The sequence below is a fragment of the Narcine bancroftii genome, chromosome 6 (genome assembly GCF_036971445.1).
Source record: "Narcine bancroftii isolate sNarBan1 chromosome 6, sNarBan1.hap1, whole genome shotgun sequence".
In the NCBI taxonomy this organism is placed as follows: Eukaryota; Metazoa; Chordata; class Chondrichthyes; order Torpediniformes; family Narcinidae; genus Narcine; species Narcine bancroftii.
In genome coordinates, this window is record NC_091474.1 from 12,035,220 (window position 1) to 12,058,792 (window position 23,573).

Sequence of the window (23,573 nt, forward strand, 5' to 3'; positions counted from 1 at the left end):
TAATTTTCACTCTCTTTATTTCAATGAACACTCAAAATAAACTGTTGCCAAAATCACATGTTAAATCAATTTATTCACTCAATCTGTTGTGAATTACAGGGAACTAGCATTACTGGAGTAAATTTTTGGCTTTTATTTGTTTCTTCATAATTCCCAGCACTTCAAGCCGAGAGGTTTGCTTGATGGTAAACTTTAATTTTTATCAAAGGATTGTTCTCACTAAGAATTTGAGCGATTTCAGATTTCAAATATCAGATTAATATTTCAAATCCAGGCCAACTATTTTGGAATTAATTTTTCAGAGTACACACCTGAAAGTAGTGGATCCTTAAAGTTAAGTTCCTTACAGTAACAGTTACTGCAGGGTTGCTTTGGACCACTCTGAAGAATACAGGAGAGATGTTTTCCAACAAACTTTCTTTGTTTGGCTTGGCTTCGCGTACGAAGATTTATGGAGGGGGTAAATGTCCACGTCAGCTGCAGGCTCGTTTGTGGCTGCAAACTTTACAGAATTGTAAAATTACCTGGTGAAAACAATAAAATACTCAGGAAATCCAGCAAAACCTGTGGAGAGAGAAAAAAATAATTCAAATTTCACGTCAACTTTCATACAACTCCCACAACTTTCACTGAATCAAATTAATTCTCTAAACTGGTATTAATATAGATTTGTTTCTTCAAATGAAAAGCTATTCTTGAGAGAAATTTCAGGAACAAGTACCATAATTGTATGCAAAATACCATCAGAGATTCACTTCTGTATCTTTTGAGACTTTCTCCTCATTGCATACTCAGAGAGAACATATTTGAATTCTTTACTGTGTACATTGCTAGTATTCAGAAATCTGAGATTGCTTTTCTGCAGTCTCAATTATTTTTTTTAATAGTTTGTTTCTCAAATTCTTTAGTTATTGTGCCAAAGTTACTATGATGTAAACATGTTTGACCATTTGAGCAGAGTTAGGCCATTTGGCTCATCAAGTTTGCTCCACTATTTAAATCATATCTCATGTATTTTCCTCTCATTCCCATTCATCTGTCTTCTCCCCATAACCTTTGATACCCTTACTAATCTAGAATCTATTAATCTCCACCTTAAATAAACCTGATAATTTGGCCTCCACAACTGTCCGTGGCAACAAATTCCACAGATTCAACAGACTCTGGCTAAAATTTCTCCTCATTTTTGTGATAAAGGGATGTCCTTTTATGCTGAGGCTGTGCTCCATCATCACCTACTGTATATTTGAACAGAAACTATACAACTGGTGTAGTTTATTTGATATAATACATGGTGGGAAGTCTTGGCATCCACAAAGACAGACATAATTAGAAATTATACTTTTAAGACTTTCAATATTTGGTCAACTGATCAACATAGAACTTTTCCTCAGGATTTTGATGATCTGCTCATCCTATTCAAATTATATTTGCAACAATTAGACACAATGTTCTTTATATTTCTCATTGTTAAATGATTAAAAATTTATCTCCCAGTCACTTAACTTGAATTATATGTATTTCTCAAATCAGTATCTCTTCAACTATAGACAATTTAGATCAATGTTATCTAAATGTTACAATATCAAGAACAGTAGACAAGTCAGTATTAAACTTGGACTAACAATACCTCCAATAATTTACTGCCATATTTTTATACAACAAAATTGCCACAATTGATTATTTACTATTAATGTTTGATAAATTCCCACAATCTGATTAACAGATGATAAAGATGGTCTTGTCCGACACAAAGGTTACAGCAACGAAGGTTCTGTGAAATAATGCTGCTTGATACAATTTTTGCATTAAAAAAAACCCAAAAGGTGTGCTAATTAACAAGCAATATGAATGAATACATAGGAATGTGTTTTTTTATTTTAAGTCACTGTTCCAACCATTGGAAGAGATATCTTCTTTAAATTTTAAATTTAGACATACACCCTGGTAACGGGCCCTTTTGGCCCACGAGCCCATGCCGCCAAATTACACACAATTGACCTACAACTCTGGTACATTTTTTTTAATGGTGTGAAGAAACCGGAGCACCCAGAGGAAATACACACAGATACAGGCAGAATGGACTGCACTGGATTCGAACCCTGGTCACTGGTGGTGTAACAGTATTGTACTACGCTATCCAAGGTGCTTTAAGGGAATGCAGACGAATGGATATTAGTACAGAAAAATGGCACTGGCATACAAGATTTCCTTATTACATGATGAAGCAGGTGCGAGAGGCCCTGGCTAATTAAAACCATAAAACATTACAGAACAAAAAACAGGTCCTTCGGCTCTTTAGTCTATGCTGAACTATTTTTCTGCCTAGTTCCACTGGCATGTGTCCAGTCCATAGCCCTTCATACCCCTCCCATCCAAGTATCTGTCAAAATTTTTTTATTAAATGTTAAAAAATGAGCCTGCATTCACCTTGTTCACTCTTTGTGTGAAGTTCCCCCCAATGTTCCCCTTGCACCCTTTACTCATGTCCTCTGGTTTGTAGCACCCTAGTGGAAAAAACATGCTTGCATTTACTCTATTTATACCCCTCATAATTTTCTATATCTCTATCAAATTTCCACTCATTACTACTTCTGTTTCTTATCTTGTTATGTTTTACATTGCAGGGGGTGGTGATCAATGAATCTTGTAGTCCATTGGTTTGAGCCAACACTTTAAGTGCTTGTTGAAATTGCAGTTATAACAGCAATAAAGCAGAACTGTATCTTAGTGTTATACAGTTACAGACCTGCACCTAAAAATACTATAGACACAGTTTTAGTGCTTGATATTCACCTGGATCTGGTCTTTGCTCCAGGTGCCAGGCACTTGGACAGATGTAGGAGAGAGGCTAGAGGGAAAATTGAGTTTCGCCTCAGCTCTTTGGCTTTCTGCGCTTCTCTTGGTCTCCATTTATTTCTGTCAGATGATGTCACAAACTGCTTAATTTATAGAGTTGCTGGGTTAATGAGAATTGTTAGCAAGTTTACCCAGGTCAACTAATGTTGTGAAATTAATATGGGATGTAAGTATAAACTATGGTGATTCTTGAATGGCAAGAGCTTGGAACCATTGTTTAGGTCTTATTGTGCCAATCGCCTGAAAATTGTACACCATGGTGGTTGGATAACTGTTCGTTTCATCGTGTGAACAGACGTCCTGGCGAGTGCTTTCCTTCCTCTTTTTGTTCTACCAAGTAGCAGAACTCTCTCTAGCACCAACAGGTTTAAGGTAAACTTGTGTCTAATTTCAGCCACACTGCTCCCTCGAAGCCGTCTAAACCCTAATCCAATTCAAACAGCGAGCGGCACCATTTCAATACTTTTTAATCTTTTTTTCAAATTAATCACCAATAATCAGAATAATTAATGGTCTCTTTAAATAACAAAGTTGAACTTTATTTCCTTTTATGAAATACTGAGCTCTTCAACAAATTTAAGTCATGGCAGAGTTGCTCTATCAAAATCCATTTTAGCAATGTTGACAACACAAGAGACATGTCAATTTGTCTCTCCTGCATTGCACATACAAACACCAATTTGAACATACAAGATGGCACCTGATTATATTGATGGTAATGAAAAAAAAATCTGCAAATCCTGGACACCAGAAATAAACATAGAAAACATATCAGGTCAGGCAGATATATACAAGTTGACATTGCTACCTTGTGGTCCTTTAAAAAGGCACCAGGCTCAATAAAAGCCCTGGTACCCCCTTAGTCAAAAGCCCTGTCAACTCTCTGCCTTTTGAAGGATGACGTGTAATAGCTGTAGAATTGCAGTACACCTTCAGTAGAGGCAAGAAAATTAAGGAAACAATTTATTACCCAGATGATTAAGAACGGATTGGCCCATGTAAACAGCATTCAGTGCATTTCAAAAGTACTTAGCTGTATTAATGTTGAGATGTTTATGAAATGTTACGAATTATAAACCACCATGTCCCATGTCATTCACGATCAAATCAGTCATGTTGTGCAATAATCCATATGAAATTCAAGATGTATAAATGATGTTGAATTTAAGCTTTGAGTGAGAATATTTAGATTTTAATGTCAAATTAATGTAGCTGCAATCATAGTAAAACCTGCAATTAATTTTAGTATAAAAAAGTATTAAAATTAGATATGGCTTTCCAAAACATAATGACATAAATTTGTGTGATAATACTGAACAAAAAAAAAAGGAGAGGAAGGACTCAGTAGAAACGAACAAAAACACAATTTGTTTTTCTTAATTGGCAAAGGTTATTGGTACACCATTAATCTTTACAGCTGAGGCTCAATAAGTAATAAGAAAAGCCCTTTTAAATTTCTGAATTAAAACTAGGTTCAACATTATTCGTTATGTTGCATACTGTATGGATTAAACAATGTATATTTGCTATATAACTTAACTGATTTGTTTTATAGATGATGACAAATGAAAATATTTAGCTTTTTAGGTGCTTGATAAAAATAAAATGCAGGTATCAAGTCTGAGTGGGGAAGGGGAATTATATAGAATTATAAGGTTTATTATATAGTTAGTCACAACACATGTGTCACATTTCCAGAGAACCAATTAAGCATTCAAAATGAATTTATCGTCTGCCAACAGCATGCAGGAAAGGTATAATCTGTAATGAATGGCATTGTTTCCCTCCGCCTCTCTTCTGAAGTGGAAAAAATATCACATTCAGTGGTCTAAAAGTGTTTTGTTTTTATTTCAAAATACTGATGAACCAGAAATGCAAAACTATTATTGTGACAGGTCTGCAATCATTTGAAAAAAGTGCTTTCTCCATAATCCTTCCAATATAAAATACATATTTTGGATAAAACATGGATTTTAAACAGATAGTATTTTCCAAATGATCTGATTATAGTTAAACTTGTATCCAAGAGATCGGTGTCAATAATATACAACAGTGCCGTGCTTTTAAGAAGCAATTGATATCAATCCCAAAGGTTACAAGGTTATTCTAGTTTAAGTTCAACACTGAAATCATTCCTGGATTTTAGTTTACGAGGTGTTTCCAGCCAGACAGAATGGTAGACTCCCTGGCTGGAATCCTTGAAGCAGAGCAACAAAAAAAAAAAGTAATGACTTTAATGGAAATACTTGATGTTTTCAGCTTTACTTGTTTCATGGACAACATCTATTATATTCGTATTCAGTCACAGAAAGTTAAAATGTCACTCAGATTCACCCAGGGAAGGAAAAGAGTCATTGTTAGATATATATACTACTCAATTAACCAATTTAATTCTCATTTGAAAATTGCAGGCTTAGAGGTTTAATTAATTTATACCTTTAACTAATTGTATATTGAATTATACATGTTGTATAATTAACTGATTAGATTAATTTTTTGATGGCTATTTCATCCTTAACAGAATGGAGGGCTCTAAAAGACAAATATAGATTTGTTGAACAACACTTGCTTGAACTACTTTCATTACAACATCACATACACACTTTTGATAGTTATTTTTCTGCTTAACATGGAACAGGAATTTTTTTTTAAGTGTTAGAGATGAAGACCATTAAACTTAGCATACCTTGAAATTTTATACCAGCAGATAAAGGTTTACTTTTACACACCTTTTTTTTGAGCCACACCCATGTTACAAGAGTTCACTCAGATTTCCTGTTCACAGAAATTATCTCCCATTTTGGTAATCACTTATGCATAGTGACTACTAACTAACTATGTAACAGCAGTTTCCGATAACTGTTTAGTAACTTGTTGTTATTTTATTACAGAATTTTAATATTAATTCTCGATATTTGACATTGATTCTCAGTGAGAGCTCTACTCTCAACGATATCTCAACCTTTATTTGCTCTATAATCATTTTATGATGGAGCAGGAAATGAACACACATTGCTAAACATAATATTGATTTACATAATACACTGTTAACAAATAATTGATAGGAACAGTTTAACCATCTACCAGGTTTAACATGTAATGAATCAAGTATTTTGCAAAACTTCAAAACCTGAAATTTCTTGGACAAATAGGAAGGAATTTTGTTCAATTAATTTGATGGAGAATGAAGCAGTAATTTAACCAAAACATTCAAGGCTAGTCTTGGCTTGTTCCATTTCATGCAAGAAGTTATAGAATTGTGGCAAAGTCAACTCTAAACAAATAAAAATAAAAATATATTAGTGACTATCTTAAACAAATTTAAGCAATGAAATGATAGATATTTCAAAGAGTGTTTATACTAACCCATGTAAATAATTTCAGTTTTGTTTCCCTTCTTGATCACCAACTTTAACTGAAATATTAAGTACTTGGCTGTTAGATGCATACTGAAGCTAGTGAGAATGCTAAACAACTGTCAATATATAGATCAGCATCTTAACATGGTGATTCTATCCATCGGGATTGTTATTCAAAGAGGGTATGAAAACGTTGAGGCTCCCTACCGCCCCACGCACAGCATCTTTCAGCTGCCCCAATCGGGAAAGAGATAGAGGAGTATTAGAGCCAGAACCACTTGGCTGAGAAACAGTTTCTTCCCACAGACAGTGAGAATGCTCAACGACTGAATGAACTGCTCACATTAACCGTCCAAGATTGATACTACTTATTAATCAATATTTATTTATTTTATATATGTACTGCATGTATATTGTTTATCTGTACGTGTGTCATGTCAGGTTGTCTGTGCATCTTTTTGCACTGAGAACTGGAGAACCCTGTTTCGTCGGGTTGTACTTGTACAATCTGATGATAATAACCATTTACGGAGCGGAAACAGGCCATGTCAGCCTTTCGAGTCCTCACCGGTTCACTATAACAACTCCACTAGCTCAAACCTCCCGCTCTCCGCTAATAACCCTCCAACCCCCTCACCTCCGTGTACACATCCAACCTTTTCTTAAATGACAGAAGGGACCCTGCCGCAACTATCTCATTCGGAAGATCATTCCATTCTGCCACCACTCGCTGAGTGAAAAAGCCACCTCTAATATTTCTCCTAAAGTGTTACCCCTTACCCTTAACTCATGGCCTCTTGTTCCATGAACTTAAACTTTACTAAAAGGCAGGATATGGGTTTCAGCAGTAATCAGAGGTCAGAATTTATTCATAACATGAAAAAAATTGTTTATATTACCCAAAAATAGAACCAAACATGAATAATCCTCAGCAGCATTAATTATGTTTAGTTGTTTTGCTTAATTTAAAAAAAATTCAAACTTTCTTTCTTCCATGATGTACAATATACCAGTACTCAACCTGCAACAGAATGCAAAAGATATCTTCAAACTTCCCTATAAATATTCCAGTGAATTATGGAAAATTACAATAAATTGTGTATGAAATTCTCCAAGTCACTTTTCCTACACAGATCACAAATGCAGCACTGGCAAGATGATTCTCTGCACTGAAGGTTCACCATACGGGAAACAGAAGTGTGAATTAAGGCAAATTAAGACTCAAAGGTCAATTTTAAATATTAACAAATTAGATTTGTCATTTAGATTTGGTTCATTTGATGGGAGAGATTAGAGCTAGAGTACATAGCCTCAAGATTCAGTGAAGTATATTTAGGATGGAGATGAGAAGGAACTGCTTTTCCCAGAGAGTGGTAAATCTATGGAATTCACTGCTCATATATTTAAGACAAGGTTGGATAGATTGTTACATAGTAGGGGAATTAAAGGATAAGGGGAAAAGGCAGGTTGAGGCTCATCTCCATATCATCAGATCAGCCATTGGGTAAACGGGCCAGATTACCAACTCCTGCTCCTGTTCTTATGTTCATTCAACTGTTATTTTCCCATAAGGAATTCAATCTCAGTTTCATTAAACACCCGTGATATTCGATTACAATACAAAACTCTCTATTTTAAAAACATGTTGATGCAAAGTTATCCATTAATATACAAATAAAAGGATTACCTGCAAAAATATACTACCAACTTTTTGAAGCTCACTGCTGCCTGCAGTCACTGAAAAGGGAGAGAATGTGGATAAGCTGGCACTTTCATTGTTCTTGTTTGTTTACATTCTTAACCAAAACTAAATCTTTGAGCCTTTCAAACTTAAATGCCAGTAATAAATGTTTTCTAAAAATAATTCAGACTTTTCAATGAAAGCAAACTTAATAGTTATACATTTACCTCAGGATGATTCAGCAACACAAACTATTTTTGTTTGCAAATACAAATGACAAAAGGTTAGAGTGCTAATGTTTACAGTGAAATCAAAGCCAACAAACAACTTATAATGTATCAGAATGAATTGATAGCTGCAGAACAAGCTTTGATTCCAGAATTCATCCAACACAAGAGACACACATTCATACCAAACTTAAAAAATTATTGTACACATCAAATATGCTATAAGCATTGAGAAGAAAAATTTGAAGGGGCTGTTTCACAAGTCCATAGTGGGAATGAAGACAGTACTTCGGTTATCTTTTTAGTGTGTATGTGAAGCGGGATCAGACATCCTCCAGACATAATAGTTAGATTTGAGAACTTGGCCATATTGCATTGCAAATTAGATTTGGTGAGTTACAAATTGAATTAACAAGGATAAAGGAGAGTTAAGGAGATGTGATGTTATTTATGCAGATCGATTATTTGATTTAGTACAGGTACACAATTGTTTATCCAGAACTCTTGGGGGATCAGTGTGTTCCAAATTTTGGATTTTCCCGAATTTCAGAACAAATGCCGGCTGCCCCAGATTTAAGCCCACCCGAATTGTGCTGCCGTATCCACCCCCTTCCAGTTGCGCTGCCGTCTCTCTTCCCCCGCTTGCCCACCCGAGTCGTGCTGCCGTCTCTCTCCCCCCTCGCCCACCCAAGTCACACTGCAGTCTCTCCCCCCTCTGCCCAACCTAGTTGCACTGCTGTCTCTCTCTCTCCCTCCACTGTATCAGCACCTGGAAAAAAAATGCCAGTTTTTGGAGCTTTCCGGATTTTAGAAGTCCGGATAAAGGATTGTGTACCTGTATTGGCTGCAATTAAAGAGCATTGTTGTTGATATTTAACCCTTTGGACTCCAATCATTTTTAACCTTTCATAATATATATAATGTGTTCATCGGTAAACTAATGAACACCAGTACAAACCAGTTAGTAGTTGGGTATAAAAATCAGTCCTGGAAAACGGGGGCATTGAGTGTATGCAGTTGTTGGTGGTCCCTGAAAACAGGGACACTGAGCCCAGAGAGTTAAGCTTAGATATATTTTATTCAGCATTCAGAATATTGTAAATATTTGGAGAGATTAAGTCACACATTGACCATTAGCAACAGCACTTGCTACAATAAAGGGGTTAAACAGGAAAGTCTGGAGATGATGTGATTGTAGTGCAATGTGTGAAAGAGCTGGAGAAACTCAGGTGGTCAGGCAGCATCTAAAGGAAGTAAAAGGTATCCAATATTTCAGGCTTGAGTGCCTTGTCAAGGTATAGTAAAAGTCCAAAAATCTGGATGCCAGAAATCTAGACCACTTGAGAATCCAGGCTTTTTGAAAACTCTCAAATTTAAAAAATTTAGCAGGCTTTTATGTACATTCGTAAACGCCACAGATGTGGAAATGAACAAATCATTTTTTTTGTACTTTATTTTAATAAACTATCAAAATGTACCTGTTTATCTCTTCTTTATTCCTCCTTAAATCACAATTTTAAAAGTACTGGCTGAGAATCTGGAAAATACGGACCAACGCAATCCCCGAGCAAAAAGCAGGCAGGCACCTAAATAAAAAAGGAGGGGGGAGGGGCTGGGAGAAAAGAAGAGAGGACGGAAGAAGGGGCAGGGGGAGGAGCACAGGCCAACAAGCAAAAGTTCATAGGTGGGAAGATAAAAGAGGACAATAAAGTGAGGGGAGGGGGTAGCTCTATGAATGGAACGGAAAGGGGGTGAGAGCTGGAGGAAAGGAGACAGGGGATGGGCCTAACAGAAAATGGAGGTCGACGCTAATACCATCTGATTGAAGGATGCCCAGATGAAATATTAGTTGTTCCTCCAATTTGCGGGTGCCCTCAGTTTAGCAGTGCATGAGACCATGGACAGACATGTCAATGTGGGAATGGGGTGTGGAATTAAAGTGGTTGGCCACTGTGAGGTCCCTGATATTGCAGTGGACAGAGTGAAGGCGCCCAATCTGTATGCAGTCTCTCCGATGAAGAGGGGGCCACAACAGGAGCACCAGATGCAGATGATCCCTGAAGATTCACAAGAAAATCTGTTTGTTCACACCATGTGCATTACCAAGATTGCTTACCACATCTGCACAGTCTCAGAAATCAGGTTATAATTTGATCACGGAACAAGATTTTCCTAATGGTATAAATTGTTATGCCACTTTACTAAAGAAAATGGTTTGACTCCAACTTCTGATTTACAATTAAGCAATATAAACTGGAAGAACATATTCCCTTGAATAATGAAGACTTTAAAAAATTCTTACTTAGTACTTCAAATGAAATTTCAATTAAAATGAGTTGAATCGACTGCATTAATCTAGGATCTGATGCTGAATTAAAAGTCATATTTAGTGACAAGGCAATAAGAGTATCATAACATTCTTTACATCTATAATATTCGTATTCATTTTCCAAGAATTGGAACGAGAATAAGGGAGGGTGCCGAGAACGGGAGGGGCTCCCAAATGTCCTTGGGCGCTGCTTACCAATTGTTTTGGCGGTTTGGATCTGGAGCTCAGGTTACCAATGGTTTGGATTGAAGTCTGGGCAGTTGTAGAGGCTACAGGAGTGCTGGTGGTGAATCCATAGACACAGTGACTCTGAAGGGACTCTCTTTTGCATCTCTCTCTCTGACTGTAAAGAGCGCTGGGCAATTTCTGCTGATGGCAAATCTTTGTCTGCCTTACAGTAGACTAAAGGTGATTTTGTGTAACATTACATTACTGTCTTATTACACAACAATAAAATAACCGTATTTTAAAATGCTACCCAAAAAGGTTTTACATGGCCACATTAATTAGCAAGCTCTGAGGCAGATATTATCTCTCCAAGAATCATAGTTAGTTGTGTTATAGATTATTAGTTCATTCATGTAAAAAGTCACAATTTATAACTGAAGGAAAAAATTACCTCCAAATTTCCATTCCATATCTACCAACTGGTTGACTGTCATTGTTTGTTCTAGTGCCAGTCTTGACAGTACTGTAGAATGCAATTTCCACTGAAATTACAACATGATTAATTTAATTGACTTTTAGTAGTAGCATTTATATAAAAAATTTGCTTTTTTTGTACACATATATTTCAATGAGAGCTTTTATTTCATATTTTCCAAAGGTAAATATTTAAAGAATTTTACCTGGTTAAACCATGAAAAGCTAGAATCGGATGTTTAATTAAACCTAACCTTTGCTTTGGTGTTTCCTTTAAGGTTCTAGCATAATACACTTTGAGCCCATTCTACCATTGAATAAAACCTCAACTGCTCTCCATATTCCCATCTCAGACCATTTGATTCTCTTTGAATCCAAAAACCTATCAGACTGAACAATGAAAATATTGAGAGAGAAGATTGATCTGTAGCCACAATTTCTGAAAAGCCGATTTCCTGGATAGCCAACAATTATATCTCATCTCCTCACCTCCACCTGCTTTATGGACATGAAGTAAAATTATTCCATGATAAATTCCTCTGCTTTCTTTCACTGAAGGAGAAAATTAGAACTGAAAATATTTTGAAAAACAAGACCCATATGGAATCAGATTCAGGCAGGCAAAACCCAAGATAATCTTTAATTTTTTGAAGCTTTTCATTTAAAAAAAAGTACATTTTGAAGGAGAGCAGGGGAATTAATCCATGCCCTGGTCTATAGTTCCCCTTTAAAGAACAACATTAGCTGGTCATTATTACATTATCTATGCAGTGCATCCTATATGCAAGTTAGCATATTCCTCCTACATTATAGCAGTAACTACATTTCACTGCTGTTGAATGATCCAAGATAGTAAGGGTGGGGGCGAGGGGTGAGGGGGGGGGGTTGTAGATGTACGGTATTTGGATTTTAGCAAGGCATTTTGAAAAGGATTCAGAATTGGCTTGGCTGCAGAAAGCAGAAGGTAGTAGCAGATGGAATATATTCTGTCTGTAGGTAGTGACGAGTGGAGTTCTCTATGGATCTGTTCTGGGACCCCTGCTCTTTGGGGTTTTTTTAAATGACCTGGATGAAATAGTGGAAAGATGAGCCAGTAAGTATGCAGATGAAACATAGGTTGAAAGAGCTATGGATAGGGTAGAACAGTTATTCTCAACAGGGGCCTAAAGCATATTTAAGTAAAAGCCTTGTTTTTTTTCCCATCTCCTGTAACATAAACATTTTTTATGTAGTCAGTTGGAAAGAAATATTAAGAAACCAAAACATGACTACTTCACAGGGAAGTGGCCCATAAAATTTCAGCAGTCCAAGGGTGGGGGGAAATAGATGAAAAAGGTTGCGAATGGCTAGTGTAGAAGATTGTCTTAGGTTACAACAGGACATAATCAGGATGCAAAGTTGAGCGGAAAGTGGAAGATGGAGTTCAGTCCGGCTAAGAATAAAGTGGTGCATTTTGAAAAGTCAAACTTGAGGGTTGAGTTCATGGTTAATGGCAGGATCATTAACTGCATGGAAGAAGAGAGACCTCGGGATCCAAATCCATAGATCTTTTAAGGTTAGGATGCAATAGGGTAGTTGAGAAGGCTTATTTTATACTGGCCTTCATTAGTCACAGGTTGAGTTCAAGAGCCATTAGGTAATGTGGCAGCTGTATAAAATTCTGGTTAGCCCACGCTTGGAACACCGTGTACAGTTCTGGTTGCCTTATTACAGGAAGGATGTGGAAGCTTTGGAAAGGGTACAGAGGAGATTTACCAGGATGTGCCTGGATTGGAGAACATGTCTTATGATGCAAGGTTAACAGAACTTGGGCTTTTCTCTTAATGTGAAGAGGAACGAAAGCCAATTTAGAGGTACAAGATTACGAGAGGCATAGATGGGCACTTTTTTTCCCCCTGTTGCAACAATAGAAAATACTAGAGGGCACCTGCATACAGTAAGGGAAAGAAAGTTCACCAGAGATGTCAGAGAGAAGTGGGTGCCTGGTGGGTGCATTGCCAGGTCTGATGGTAGAGGCTGGTACAATAGGGACATTTAAAAGGCACTTAGACAGGCACATGGATGCAAGAAAAATAGAGGGTTATGGCTACGAGGTAGGAAAGGTTTAGATTGTTGAGTTGGTTCATGACACAGGGCCTGTACTGTGCTGTAATGTTCTAGGTTGTATGGTGCAGGCTGATATTGATGTGACTGGAAGAATAAATAGAGGAAAACCAAGGCATGTGGTCATTTGGATTCTGGAAGGCATTTTATCAGGTACCACACAGATTGCTCAAGAGATTACTAAGTATTTGAAACAGGGGTAATATAATGACATTAAATGAAAATTGTTTATTGGACAAAAAGCAAACAATGGGAATAAATAGATCATTCTCATCTGGTAGATTATGATTAGTGGGGAAACTACACAGTCCCGTAGAGTCATAGACATCCAGCACAGAAAGTGGCCTTTCAGCCTATCAGATCCATACTGACTTTTATGCCCATCTATACTAATTCAATTTGCCTATATTAAGACAGTATCCTTCTTTGCCTTGCCTAAATATGTCTGATGCTTCTCAAACAGAGTAATTGTATCTAATTTCACCACATCCTCTGGCAGCATTTCCAGATATCAAATAATATGTATAAAAAAACCTTACCCCTGTAGATCTCCTTTAAAACTCCTTTCACTCACCTTACATGCATGTTCTTTTATTTTTGATACCACTGCCTAGGAAAAAATGTTTTGGCCACCTACCCTACTGATGCCTCTCATAATCTTACATGGGTCACTCAAGTCACCCCTTAGCCTCCATGGCTCTTGGGAAAACCAGAAGATCAATCTCTCCTCATACTCAAATCAAGGTGACATCCTGACAAATTTCCTCAACACAATATTTCATCCAGGTCTCTTCAACACAATTGCATCTTTCTTTTAGTGCGGTGACTAGAACTGCATATATTATTCCAAGTGCTGTCGAACGAATGTTTTGTAAAGTTGCACATAATAGTCTAACTTTTATATGCTCTGACCTATAAAAGAAAACTTCCCTCAACACCTTTTTCACTGTCCTGATGACCCGTGTTTTCACATTCAGGGATTATAGTAGTCTTGGACCCTGTCATCTCTCTGTGCACCAATATTCCTTACTGTACATTTCCCATCCTATGTGTCTCCGCAAAATGTTTCATTTTGCTTTTATCAGGATGCATTCCATCTGCAAATGCTCTACCCAACTTCTCATCTGTTCAATATCATGCAGTAGTCTCAGACCATGTTCCTTGCTTTCCAATGTTTGTATCATCCAAAAACATAATCATACTTCCTGCATTCACATCTAAATTTTATTATACAATCACGAACAACAAAACATCCCAGCATCAATACTTATGGTACACCATTAGTGAGACTTTCAATCAGGAAAAATATCCTTCCTTCACTATCTTCTGCCTCCTATCACCAAGCCAATTTTTCATCCAATTAATTAGTTCACTTAGAATCCTATGAATCTTAACCTTTTGGGTTACAATGTGCCCCAGCTATTCACAATCTACAGCAGGGGTTCTCAACCTTTTTTTCCCCATTCATATAGCACCTTAAGTAATCCCTTACTAACAACAGAGCACCTGTGGTTAGTAAGGGATACTTAAGGTGGTATATGAGTGAGAAAAGATAAGGTTGAGAACCACTGACCTACAGTTTATCAACAATTTGGTTGACTGAACCAAATAGCAGATTTTCAAGTTTGATAAAGTAAATGGGATTGTGAGTTCAATAACTATTTGCAGAAATGGATTTACAGAGGCTTCAGGGTCATGTATAGAAGCTGAGTGTGGAGGCAGGAACATTGCAGATAGAAGAATCCAAAGATGCAAAGTCATCTACCTTAGTGCACAAAACAGAAGATAATATTTTTCTGAGCAGCAAGAGCTGGATAATGTTGATATTCAAAGGAGTTACATTAGACTTTTACACGTCACTCAAGGTCAACAGGAATGTGCAAAATAAATTTTAAAAAAATCAAAGGCAAAATGTTAAACTTTATTATGAGAGCAAAAAAAAAACCTTACTGCAATTTTATAGAGTCTTTGAGAGACTGCACCTGGAGTATTATGTGCAGTTTTCATCTCCTTCCCCAAGGATGTACTTGTCATAGCAAGAGTATAGCAAAGATTCACTAGACTGGTTCCAGAGGTGGTGGATTTAATATGAGGAGAGAGTGAGTAGACTAGACACTATTCTATGAACTTACAAAATGCATTCTGCCTGCGGCTACAGATCAGTTGAAAAGTTGGGCACAGTTTTGGACAGGAAGGACGTTTCCCCTTACAGAACCAGAGATCACAATTTCAGAGCAATGAGCTAACTGCTTACGACTGAGACAAAGGGACATTTCTTCACTCCGAAGGCCGAGAATCTGGAATTCTCGACCCAAGAAATATTGTAGAGGCTTGATCACTGAATATATTAAGCACGGTGCTCAATACATTTCTGGATGTTAAGGAGAATATGGGATAATGTATAATAGTCCATAAAAATGGAACTGAGATACAGAATAGCAAGCAGAGATATTAGAGAGGTATGTAGAGATAGTTAATAGAGAGGTATGTAGAGATAGTTAATAGAGAGGTATGTAGAGATAGTTAATAGAGAGGTATGTAGAGATAGTTAATAGAGAGGTATGTAGAGATAGTTAATAGAGAGGTATGTAGAGATAGTTAATAGAGAGGTATGTATAGTTAGAATGCATTTGGATCTCCAGAAGGAATTCAATGAATTATTAAAAACAGCTGGTCTGAAAATTAGAACTCAGGAGTTGGGAGGAGTGTGTTGATGTGGAGTGAAGACTGATGATTACAAATAATTCCCAAACCCTCATTAAAACGATATACTGGTAGTTTCTATTGTATTTCCATACTACTTGTCTATAACACCAATATGTCTGTATTTTACTTTATGCAATTATGGCAAAGCACAGAGCAAGCCCAAAATTGCTTTGAAGTAGTAAAGTCCAAGAGCCAATATTTTTTCTCTCATTTTGTAAGATTTCAAATGATCAAAATTAGAACTTAAAATAATTTACCTGATCTGCAAAGCATCCAGCCTTCTCCTCACCTAGTCCTTTAAATTAAGAAAATATAGTATATTTTAATATTTAGGAGACTAATTCAAAGGCATTTAGTACTGTGCCAATGTAACATACCAAGAGTAATGAAATCAGCTTTGATGTGATCAGCTGTCAAATTTCTTTTCAAGGCACCTGTAGGAAAGTTAAACATACATGAATTATTAAATCTTAGTATGATCTTTCTGTGACCTTTTATTTTTTGAAACCAAACATTTTCTTTTTTTTTAAATTTTTTTTTCACACCATAAATCACATTAGCCATGATATACACTATGTCTTTTTCACACATATACAGTGACTTTTTCTCCCCCCCCCCTTCCTCCCAAGCCACCCCCCCACCCCACCCTCTCATCCATTTTAGGTATACAATCTAGGTTGCATTAAGTCAGTCAGACAATGTTGTCATTCAACAAAAATACACCAGAAATTCTACTGAGTCCATTCTTTTCTTTCCTTCTCCTTCCATCAACTTAAGTAATGTTTGTCCCCGGTAGGTTTTCGCTATTGTATTTAATGTAAGGCTCCTATACTTGTTCGAATATTTCAATATTATTTCTTAATCTATATGTTATTTTTTCTAATGGAATACATTTATTCATTTAAATTTAGTAGTTTCTTCCTTTTAATTTGGTTATGTATTCCATTAATATTTAAAGTCATATAGTTCAGCGTAGCCCTTTTATATTTTGTTTATCTTCTCTTTCCGTTTTTCCATCATTACCTTTCCTCCTTTTCCATTTCTGTTTTCTTATTTTCAACTCTTTATAAGACAACATTCCTACAACATCCAACATTTTCCTTATTCTCCTATTTCTATCTTATTTATCGAAACCAAACATTTTCAAAGTATTTTGCATCTTTTTTTCTGTCCTTATCTAAGTTAACAAACTGGCTGAAGCAAGGTTTTCTTTCTGGCTCAAATACATTTGTGTCGAGATGCGGCAACACACATTATGTTTAAATCCATGATCCATTTGATTTTCACATAACTCAAATACAAGTTTTATATAAGTACCAGAACATACTTTTCTACATTTCCATCTCGTACAAGGAATATAATCCAGAATGCAAAAAATGTCATGCTTTGTTAGACTAATGTTGAGCCTACATTTAAAGACCCATTTTCATCCCACTGAAGAACATAGGATATTAGAAAAAGAAAAGATAATTAAAAAATAAAACACTGATGTTTTACAACCAACTGTTACACAATACACTGTAAATGAAGATATCTTTTAAAAGATTAGAGAGCTATAAATGATCACAAAGGTAAGATTACATTATTTGGTTCATTCAAATTATCGTAATGTCTGAAGTCATGGTACTGAAAGACCAGTAATCATGGTCCCAATCATAAAGGACAAGATAAATTCATCAGTGAGACCAGTGCTTCTGATTATCTGGAATAAAACCAAATTCTGTATAACACTGAAATGGTCTGCAATATTTTATAGCAGTGACGTGCAAATCCTTACCCCCTCCAAAAGGGATCAGAAAGCCCAACAGTAACAGTACACTTGATAGAAGTGAAACAATCCCTCACCATAAGGAACCAACAGGACATTTTTCAGAATGTTCTTCAATGGGCCTGAACTCATTCCATTTTTTGAGGCAAACTCACTTAGCTCATTTAGTAATCGTACTGACTGAAAGTTAAGAAAGAAAAATAGTTAGCTTTTAATAATTTTTAAAATTCCAAGCAGAATTAACAACTTTAAATGTTAACATGTTCTCATGTGAAATGACAAATAATACAAAAAAATTATCTTGTTATATCTTCAAGCTTATTTGGCACTGTGAACTTCTGTTTAGAAAGCCAAAAGCAGAATTTGAACTTAAAACTACAATGGAAGAAAATTCATTATCACGAAGTTAACTCGAGTTTATTCTTGCACAACTTTAATGCTGGATTCTTTGCAACAATAACAAATGGGATCAAGTGGTTTCCCCTAGATACCCCTTTTGATGAGGTTGGTATGAAATGCTATAGGCAGGGCTTTTTGAAGTAAGAAACAATATAATACTGTGGAGACAAAAAACAATGCATGCTCTCTGCAAGAATAAAAGAACTAGAATGCAAAAATCCACATGACTAGAAATAATAATAATTATTAGCATGAATAGCATTTATTACCTGTTAAATTGGATTATTAAAAGAACACCATACAAACACAGTGGGCTTTGATTCACAAAGAACACTGAGAGCCTAATATTTTTAATTTTTCTGGTCGTCTTTGTTGTGGGATTTCAGTTCAATTTATTGGACTAACTACACCAGGAACTAAAGCAACTTGAAATTTCCAGTTCCAGAACATCATTACAGACTAACATTTATAAGTTTTCTTACCTCTGTGGGTTCTGTTACAAAGTGGAAAATTATTTCTGTCAATGCTGAAAATTGCTGCAAAATAAAAAGTAAAATAAAATGTCTTCATTCCTATAAGCCCAAATATTCAAGTTAAAGCTTCGCCATAATTGGAAGCATGGTTGGCGTAGCGGTGAGCGCAATGCCTTTACAACGCCAGCGATCAGGACTGGGGTTCAAATCTTGTATGTTCTCCCTGGGTCTGTGTGAGTTTTCCCCGAGGCTCCAGTTTCCACCCAACGATTGACACGTACCAGGGGTGTAGGTTAATTGGCTGTAAATTGGGCAGCACGGACTCATGGGCCGAAATGGCCTGTTACTGTACTGTTTGCCTAAATTTAAATTAAAAAAATTGAAGTAAAGAAGTTAACACTTTAACTTCAAACGCCATGATGTCCCTCTCTTTCTCCTGTATTCTAGTGAATATAAAATGTAACCAATCTCAGGAGTCAGTTGAGGATTTTGTTGCTCTCCCTCCAATGGTAAGGTCAAGGAGACCAAAACTGCTCGCAAAACTCCAGATGGGTTCGCACCAAAGCCCTTCCAAGATGCATCAAGTCAGTCTGGTCTAAGTACTCCAAGCTTCTTGCAATGAAGGACAACGTAGCACTTGGTTTTCGGGCTACTCATTGCACCTGAACATTTGCCTTCAGCAACACATATACAAAGATCCCATGTACTGTTTCTCTACTTCCCCAAGTGTGGCACGGTTAATGCAGTGGTTAGTGCAACGCAGTCACAGCACCAGTAACCTGGGTTCGAAACTGGCGCCTTCTGTAAGGAGTTTATTCGTTTTTCCCATGTCTGCTCCAGTTTCCTCCCACCCTTCAAAACATATGGGGGTTTCAGGTTAAATAGCTGTAATTGGGCAGCGTGGATTCGTGGGGCTGTTACCATGCTGTATGACTAAATTTAAAATGGAAAAAATTAAAATTTAATTCAGACAAGCTTCCTCTTTTTAGTTATTCCAACTACTGTACATTTTCCTACTACTGGTTCACAAGGGAGCCTTTTTAAATCCTTCTCAGTGCTCATCTCCATCCACACCCCACCCCACCCGCTTTGTCATCTGCAAAATTAGTTATTACATTTAGTGCCCTCGTCCAAATCATTGATATTATGAATTGTCCACTAACCCTAACAGTTAGATTAAATAAAACATAAGGAACTGGATAAACCATGACATATTTTAAATACACATGTCCCAAGAGCAACACACAAACATGTTGGAACAGGGAATAAAGATTGCCTAAGAGGAAAGGCTTAGAGGAAATTTTGTTGATCCAAATTTAATAAAATTTACAAGCTGTGGGCATAGCTGTCTAAAACCCTATTTACACTGCCTGGTATGGGGACACTAATACCTTAGAGCGAAAAGCCCTGCAAAAGGTACTGGACACAGTCCAATACATCACAGGCAAAACTCTCCCCACCAGCGAGAAAATCTACATGTTCTCACTGCTGCCATCAGGAAAGAGGTCTAGGTGCCATAAGACTCATACATCTACCTCTCCACCATCAGACTCCAAAACAATTTCAATCTGTGACTTATTTAAAGACTCTGCACATTATTTATTATTGACTATTCAATTTTGTATTGTATAATTTGCTTTCACTTCTTTGTTACATTTCTCTCTTTTGTACACACATCTTTTCCTGAGTACAGTTTTTTTTGTTCTACCAAAAAGGAGAAATTCTGCCTGGCCCGCAGACAAAAGAATCTCAGGGTTGTATGTGATGTCATGCTTGTACTTTTACCATACATCAGAACTTTGAACTGCAGTATAGAAATTTAGTCAGTATTTATTCAGCACCATTTTAAATAGAACTGTCATGCTAGATTAGTTGAATGTGCTTGTCTTTATGTTCTAAAGTTATTAAGTATTTCTCCTTTTGGCATAATTATTTAAATTTAATTATATAGATGCAAGACTTACAAGAGCTTTCTTGATCAACCATAATGTTGTTTCATTGCTGGGCTGCTTCTGCGACATAAATATTCTTCAGGTGATTTTTTTTTTAAAGAAGCAGGTGCTGAGTTTTGAACATTTGCACAGGGAATCTCTTGGACGGCACCAAGATAGTAAGAGATCCCTCATTGTTTCTTTTTACGAGGTATTCACGAACAAAAACTTTAATGATAATTAATTTATTGTCATGTACATTCTACAATATACACATTATACATCATGGTTGGCATATCGGTTAGCACAACACTGTTACAGTGCCAGTGACTTGGGTTCAAATCTGTCTGCAAGGTCCTGTGTCTGCATGGATTTCCTTTGAGTTTTCTAGTTTCCTCCCACCCTTCAAAACATACATGGGCTGTAGGTTAATTGGGGTATTTGGACAGCATGGGCTTGTGGGCTGGAAGGGCCTGTTACCATGCTATATGTCTAATTAAAAGCCTCAATTTAGAACAGAGACGAGGAAGAGTTTCTTTACCCAGAGGGTGATGAATCTAGGGAATTCATTGTCATAGACAACTGTGGAGGCCAAATCATTGGGTACATTTAAAACAAAGATAGATAAGTTTTGATTAGGAAGGAAATCAAAAGTTACAGTGAGAAGGCAGGAGAATGGGACTTTTAAAAACATAGTAAATTAAACATGACGAAATGGCAGGGCAGTCTTGAACGGACAAATGGACCAATTCTGATCCTCTGCATTAAACACCAAAATTATTAGTTGCTACAGACAAAAAAGTACTTTCTAAACAGAATGCGACAGTAGCATAATTATTTGAAGTGAATAGAATACAAAAGATAAATAATAAATATTCAGTTATTCAGTGAAAAAAAGTGACTGCAAAAGTGCACACAGTCACTATGAAACAGAGGACTATCGTGGTGGATGGATCAGAAAAGGAGTATTAGAAATTAGAATATTAGAGACATCAGTAACCCAACACACTAATAGCATCGTGAAGAAAGCACGTCGGTAGCTCTACTTCCTCAGGAGTTTATGGAGATTTGGTATGATATTGGAAACCCTGACAAATTTCTACAGATGTATGATGGAAAGTGTGACTGGTGGCATCATGGTCTGGTAAAGGGGATTCCAACTTGCCCAGGACATCACTGGCAAAACCCTTCTCGCCACTGAGGACATCTATTGGGAATGCTGCCAGCGGAGAATAGCATCAATCATCAAGGATCCACATCACTCAGCCAGCACGTGCATTATTCTTGCTGCTACTATCATTCATTGGAGCGACTTCATCCCTAACATCGAAGTACTCGAGATGGCAGAGGCCGACAGCATCAAATCCACGCTGCTGAAGATCCACTGCGCTGGGTAGGTCACGTCTCCAGAATGGAGGACCATCGCCTTCCCAAGATCGTCTTATATGGCGAGCTCTCCACTGGTCACCGTGACAGAGGTGCACCAAAGAAAAGGTACAAGGACTGCCTAAAGAAATCTCTTGGTGCCTGCCACATTGACCACCGCCAGTGGGCTGTTGTCGCCTCAAACCGTGCATCTTGGTGCCTCACAGTTCGGCGGGCAGCAACCTCCTTTGAAGAAGACTGCAGAGCCTACCTCACTGACAAAAGACAAAGGAGGAAAAACCCAACCCAAACCTACCAATTTCCCCCTGCAACTGTGTCTGCCAGTCCCGCATCGGACTTGTCAGGCACAAACGAGCCTGCAGCTGACGTGGACATTTACCCCTCCATAAATCTTCGTCCGCGAAGCCAAGCCAAAGAAAGAAGACTATCAGGAAAGAGGTATAGGTGCCACACCACCGGGTTCCAGAACTGCTGCTACCCCTCCACCAGCAAACTCAATCTGAGACTCATTTAAGGACTCTTATTCTTTCACTTGGCTTGGTTTTTTTTTCATTTCTGTATTGCACAGTTTACATTCCTTTATATTTTTTACATGTGTAAATACCATCGATTTTTTTTTGCACTACCCAGAAGTGGTCATTCTGCTTTGCCCGCAGGAAACCAGGTTGTATGTGATGTCATGGATGAACTCTGACAATAAATTTTAAATCTGAAATCCTTACATTTTATTCTTTTCTTTCTTTGGCTTGGCTTCGCGGACGAAGATTTATGGAGGGGGTAAAAAAAGTCCACGTCAGCTGCAGGCTCGTTTGTGGCTGACCAGTCCGATGCGGGACAGGCAGACACGATTGCAGCGGTTGCAAGGGAAAATTGGTTGGTTGGGGTTGGGTGTTGGGTTTTTCCTCCTTTGCCTTTTGTCAGTGAGGTGGGCTCTGCGGTCTTCTTCCAAGGAGGCTGCTGCCCGCCAAACTGTGAGGCGCCAAGATGCACGGTTTGAGGCGTTATCAGCCCACTGGCGGTGGTCAATGTGGCAGGCACCAAGAGATTTCTTTAGGCAGTCCTTGTACCTTTTATAATGAGAATGGGAATCACATTTTTACTTGTTTTTTTTTTAAAAAAAGGCATTTATTCACAGCCGGTTTCATTTCGAAATGTCCAAGTTAAGAACAGCCTTGCATTACGATTTATGATCAACTCTGGTTATTTTATGTTTTGGCTGGAGGATGCCCATGCAAAAGCTTTGGTTCACTTGATCGAGTCAGATGGGCCTGTGACGATCATCCAGAAGGGCTGGGGCTTCATCGCAGCTTCTATCACCTCTCTGTGCTTGAATGAACACGGAGCACAGCCCATGAAGAAGAGCTCAGATATGTTTCCCTCCTATGGGCGCGACGAGAGTTCCTCCAGCATTTCTGAGTGTGTTTACCCGTGTCCCTTGATGTCTACAATTCTCGAGGAGCAAGTCACAGGGCCTGAAACCTCCCACCCTGCAGCTATAAACAGCCCTGAACAGATACGGACCTACAGAAACAATTACCTGGTTGGAGAGTTTATTAAGTGCCTGGATATCGCTGGACAAAGCGTCCGACACCGTCTCTCCACTGAAGTGCAACTTGTGCATCTTCTCCCCACCGCCTCCTCTCTCTCTCCGTCCCGTCCCTTCCGCCAAGACCGAACGAGGAGGCGGAGCTACCCGCCGCTTCCATCCCG

General features: G+C 37.6%; 2 protein-coding genes across 9 annotated transcripts in view; one reads left to right on the forward strand and one right to left on the reverse strand.

Moving 5' to 3' along the window:
• LOC138735710 (COMM domain-containing protein 7-like) lies at positions 1-23,567 on the reverse strand. 6 transcript variants are annotated; one of them, XM_069883969.1, is made up of 10 exons: positions 23,401-23,567; positions 18,556-18,609; positions 17,752-17,854; positions 16,284-16,340; positions 16,164-16,201; positions 11,075-11,165; positions 7,906-7,955; positions 6,226-6,274; positions 5,990-6,133; positions 1-564 (listed from the first exon to the last, which is right to left on the reverse strand). In XM_069883969.1, exons 1-9 carry the CDS (start codon positions 23,482-23,484, stop codon positions 6,057-6,059), a joined length of 603 nt encoding a protein of 200 aa, XP_069740070.1. In that variant the 5' UTR covers positions 23,485-23,567; the 3' UTR covers positions 1-564; positions 5,990-6,056. The 6 variants fall into 6 exon arrangements, with proteins under 6 accessions (XP_069740070.1, XP_069740069.1, XP_069740071.1 ...); XM_069883968.1 differs by having other exon boundaries at positions 2,431-6,133; XM_069883970.1 differs by lacking the exon at positions 5,990-6,133.
• Positions 1-23,573, forward strand: part of dnmt3bb.1 (DNA (cytosine-5-)-methyltransferase 3 beta, duplicate b.1) — a 333,238-nt gene that overhangs the window by 160,699 nt on the left and 148,966 nt on the right. The gene's annotated exons all lie outside the window — the stretch shown is intronic.

Coding starts and splice junctions, on each gene's coding strand:
- LOC138735710 (XM_069883966.1), bottom strand. CDS start 23,484: ATGCACAAGTTGCACTTCAGTGGAGAGACGGTGTCGGACGCTTTGTCC. Junction 17,855..18,555: donor TTGTAACAGAACCCACAGAG/GTAAGAAAACTT, acceptor CTTAACTTTCAG/TCAGTACGATTACTAAATGA. Junction 16,202..16,283: donor AGCTGATTTCATTACTCTTG/GTATGTTACATT, acceptor CTTAATTTAAAG/GACTAGGTGAGGAGAAGGCT.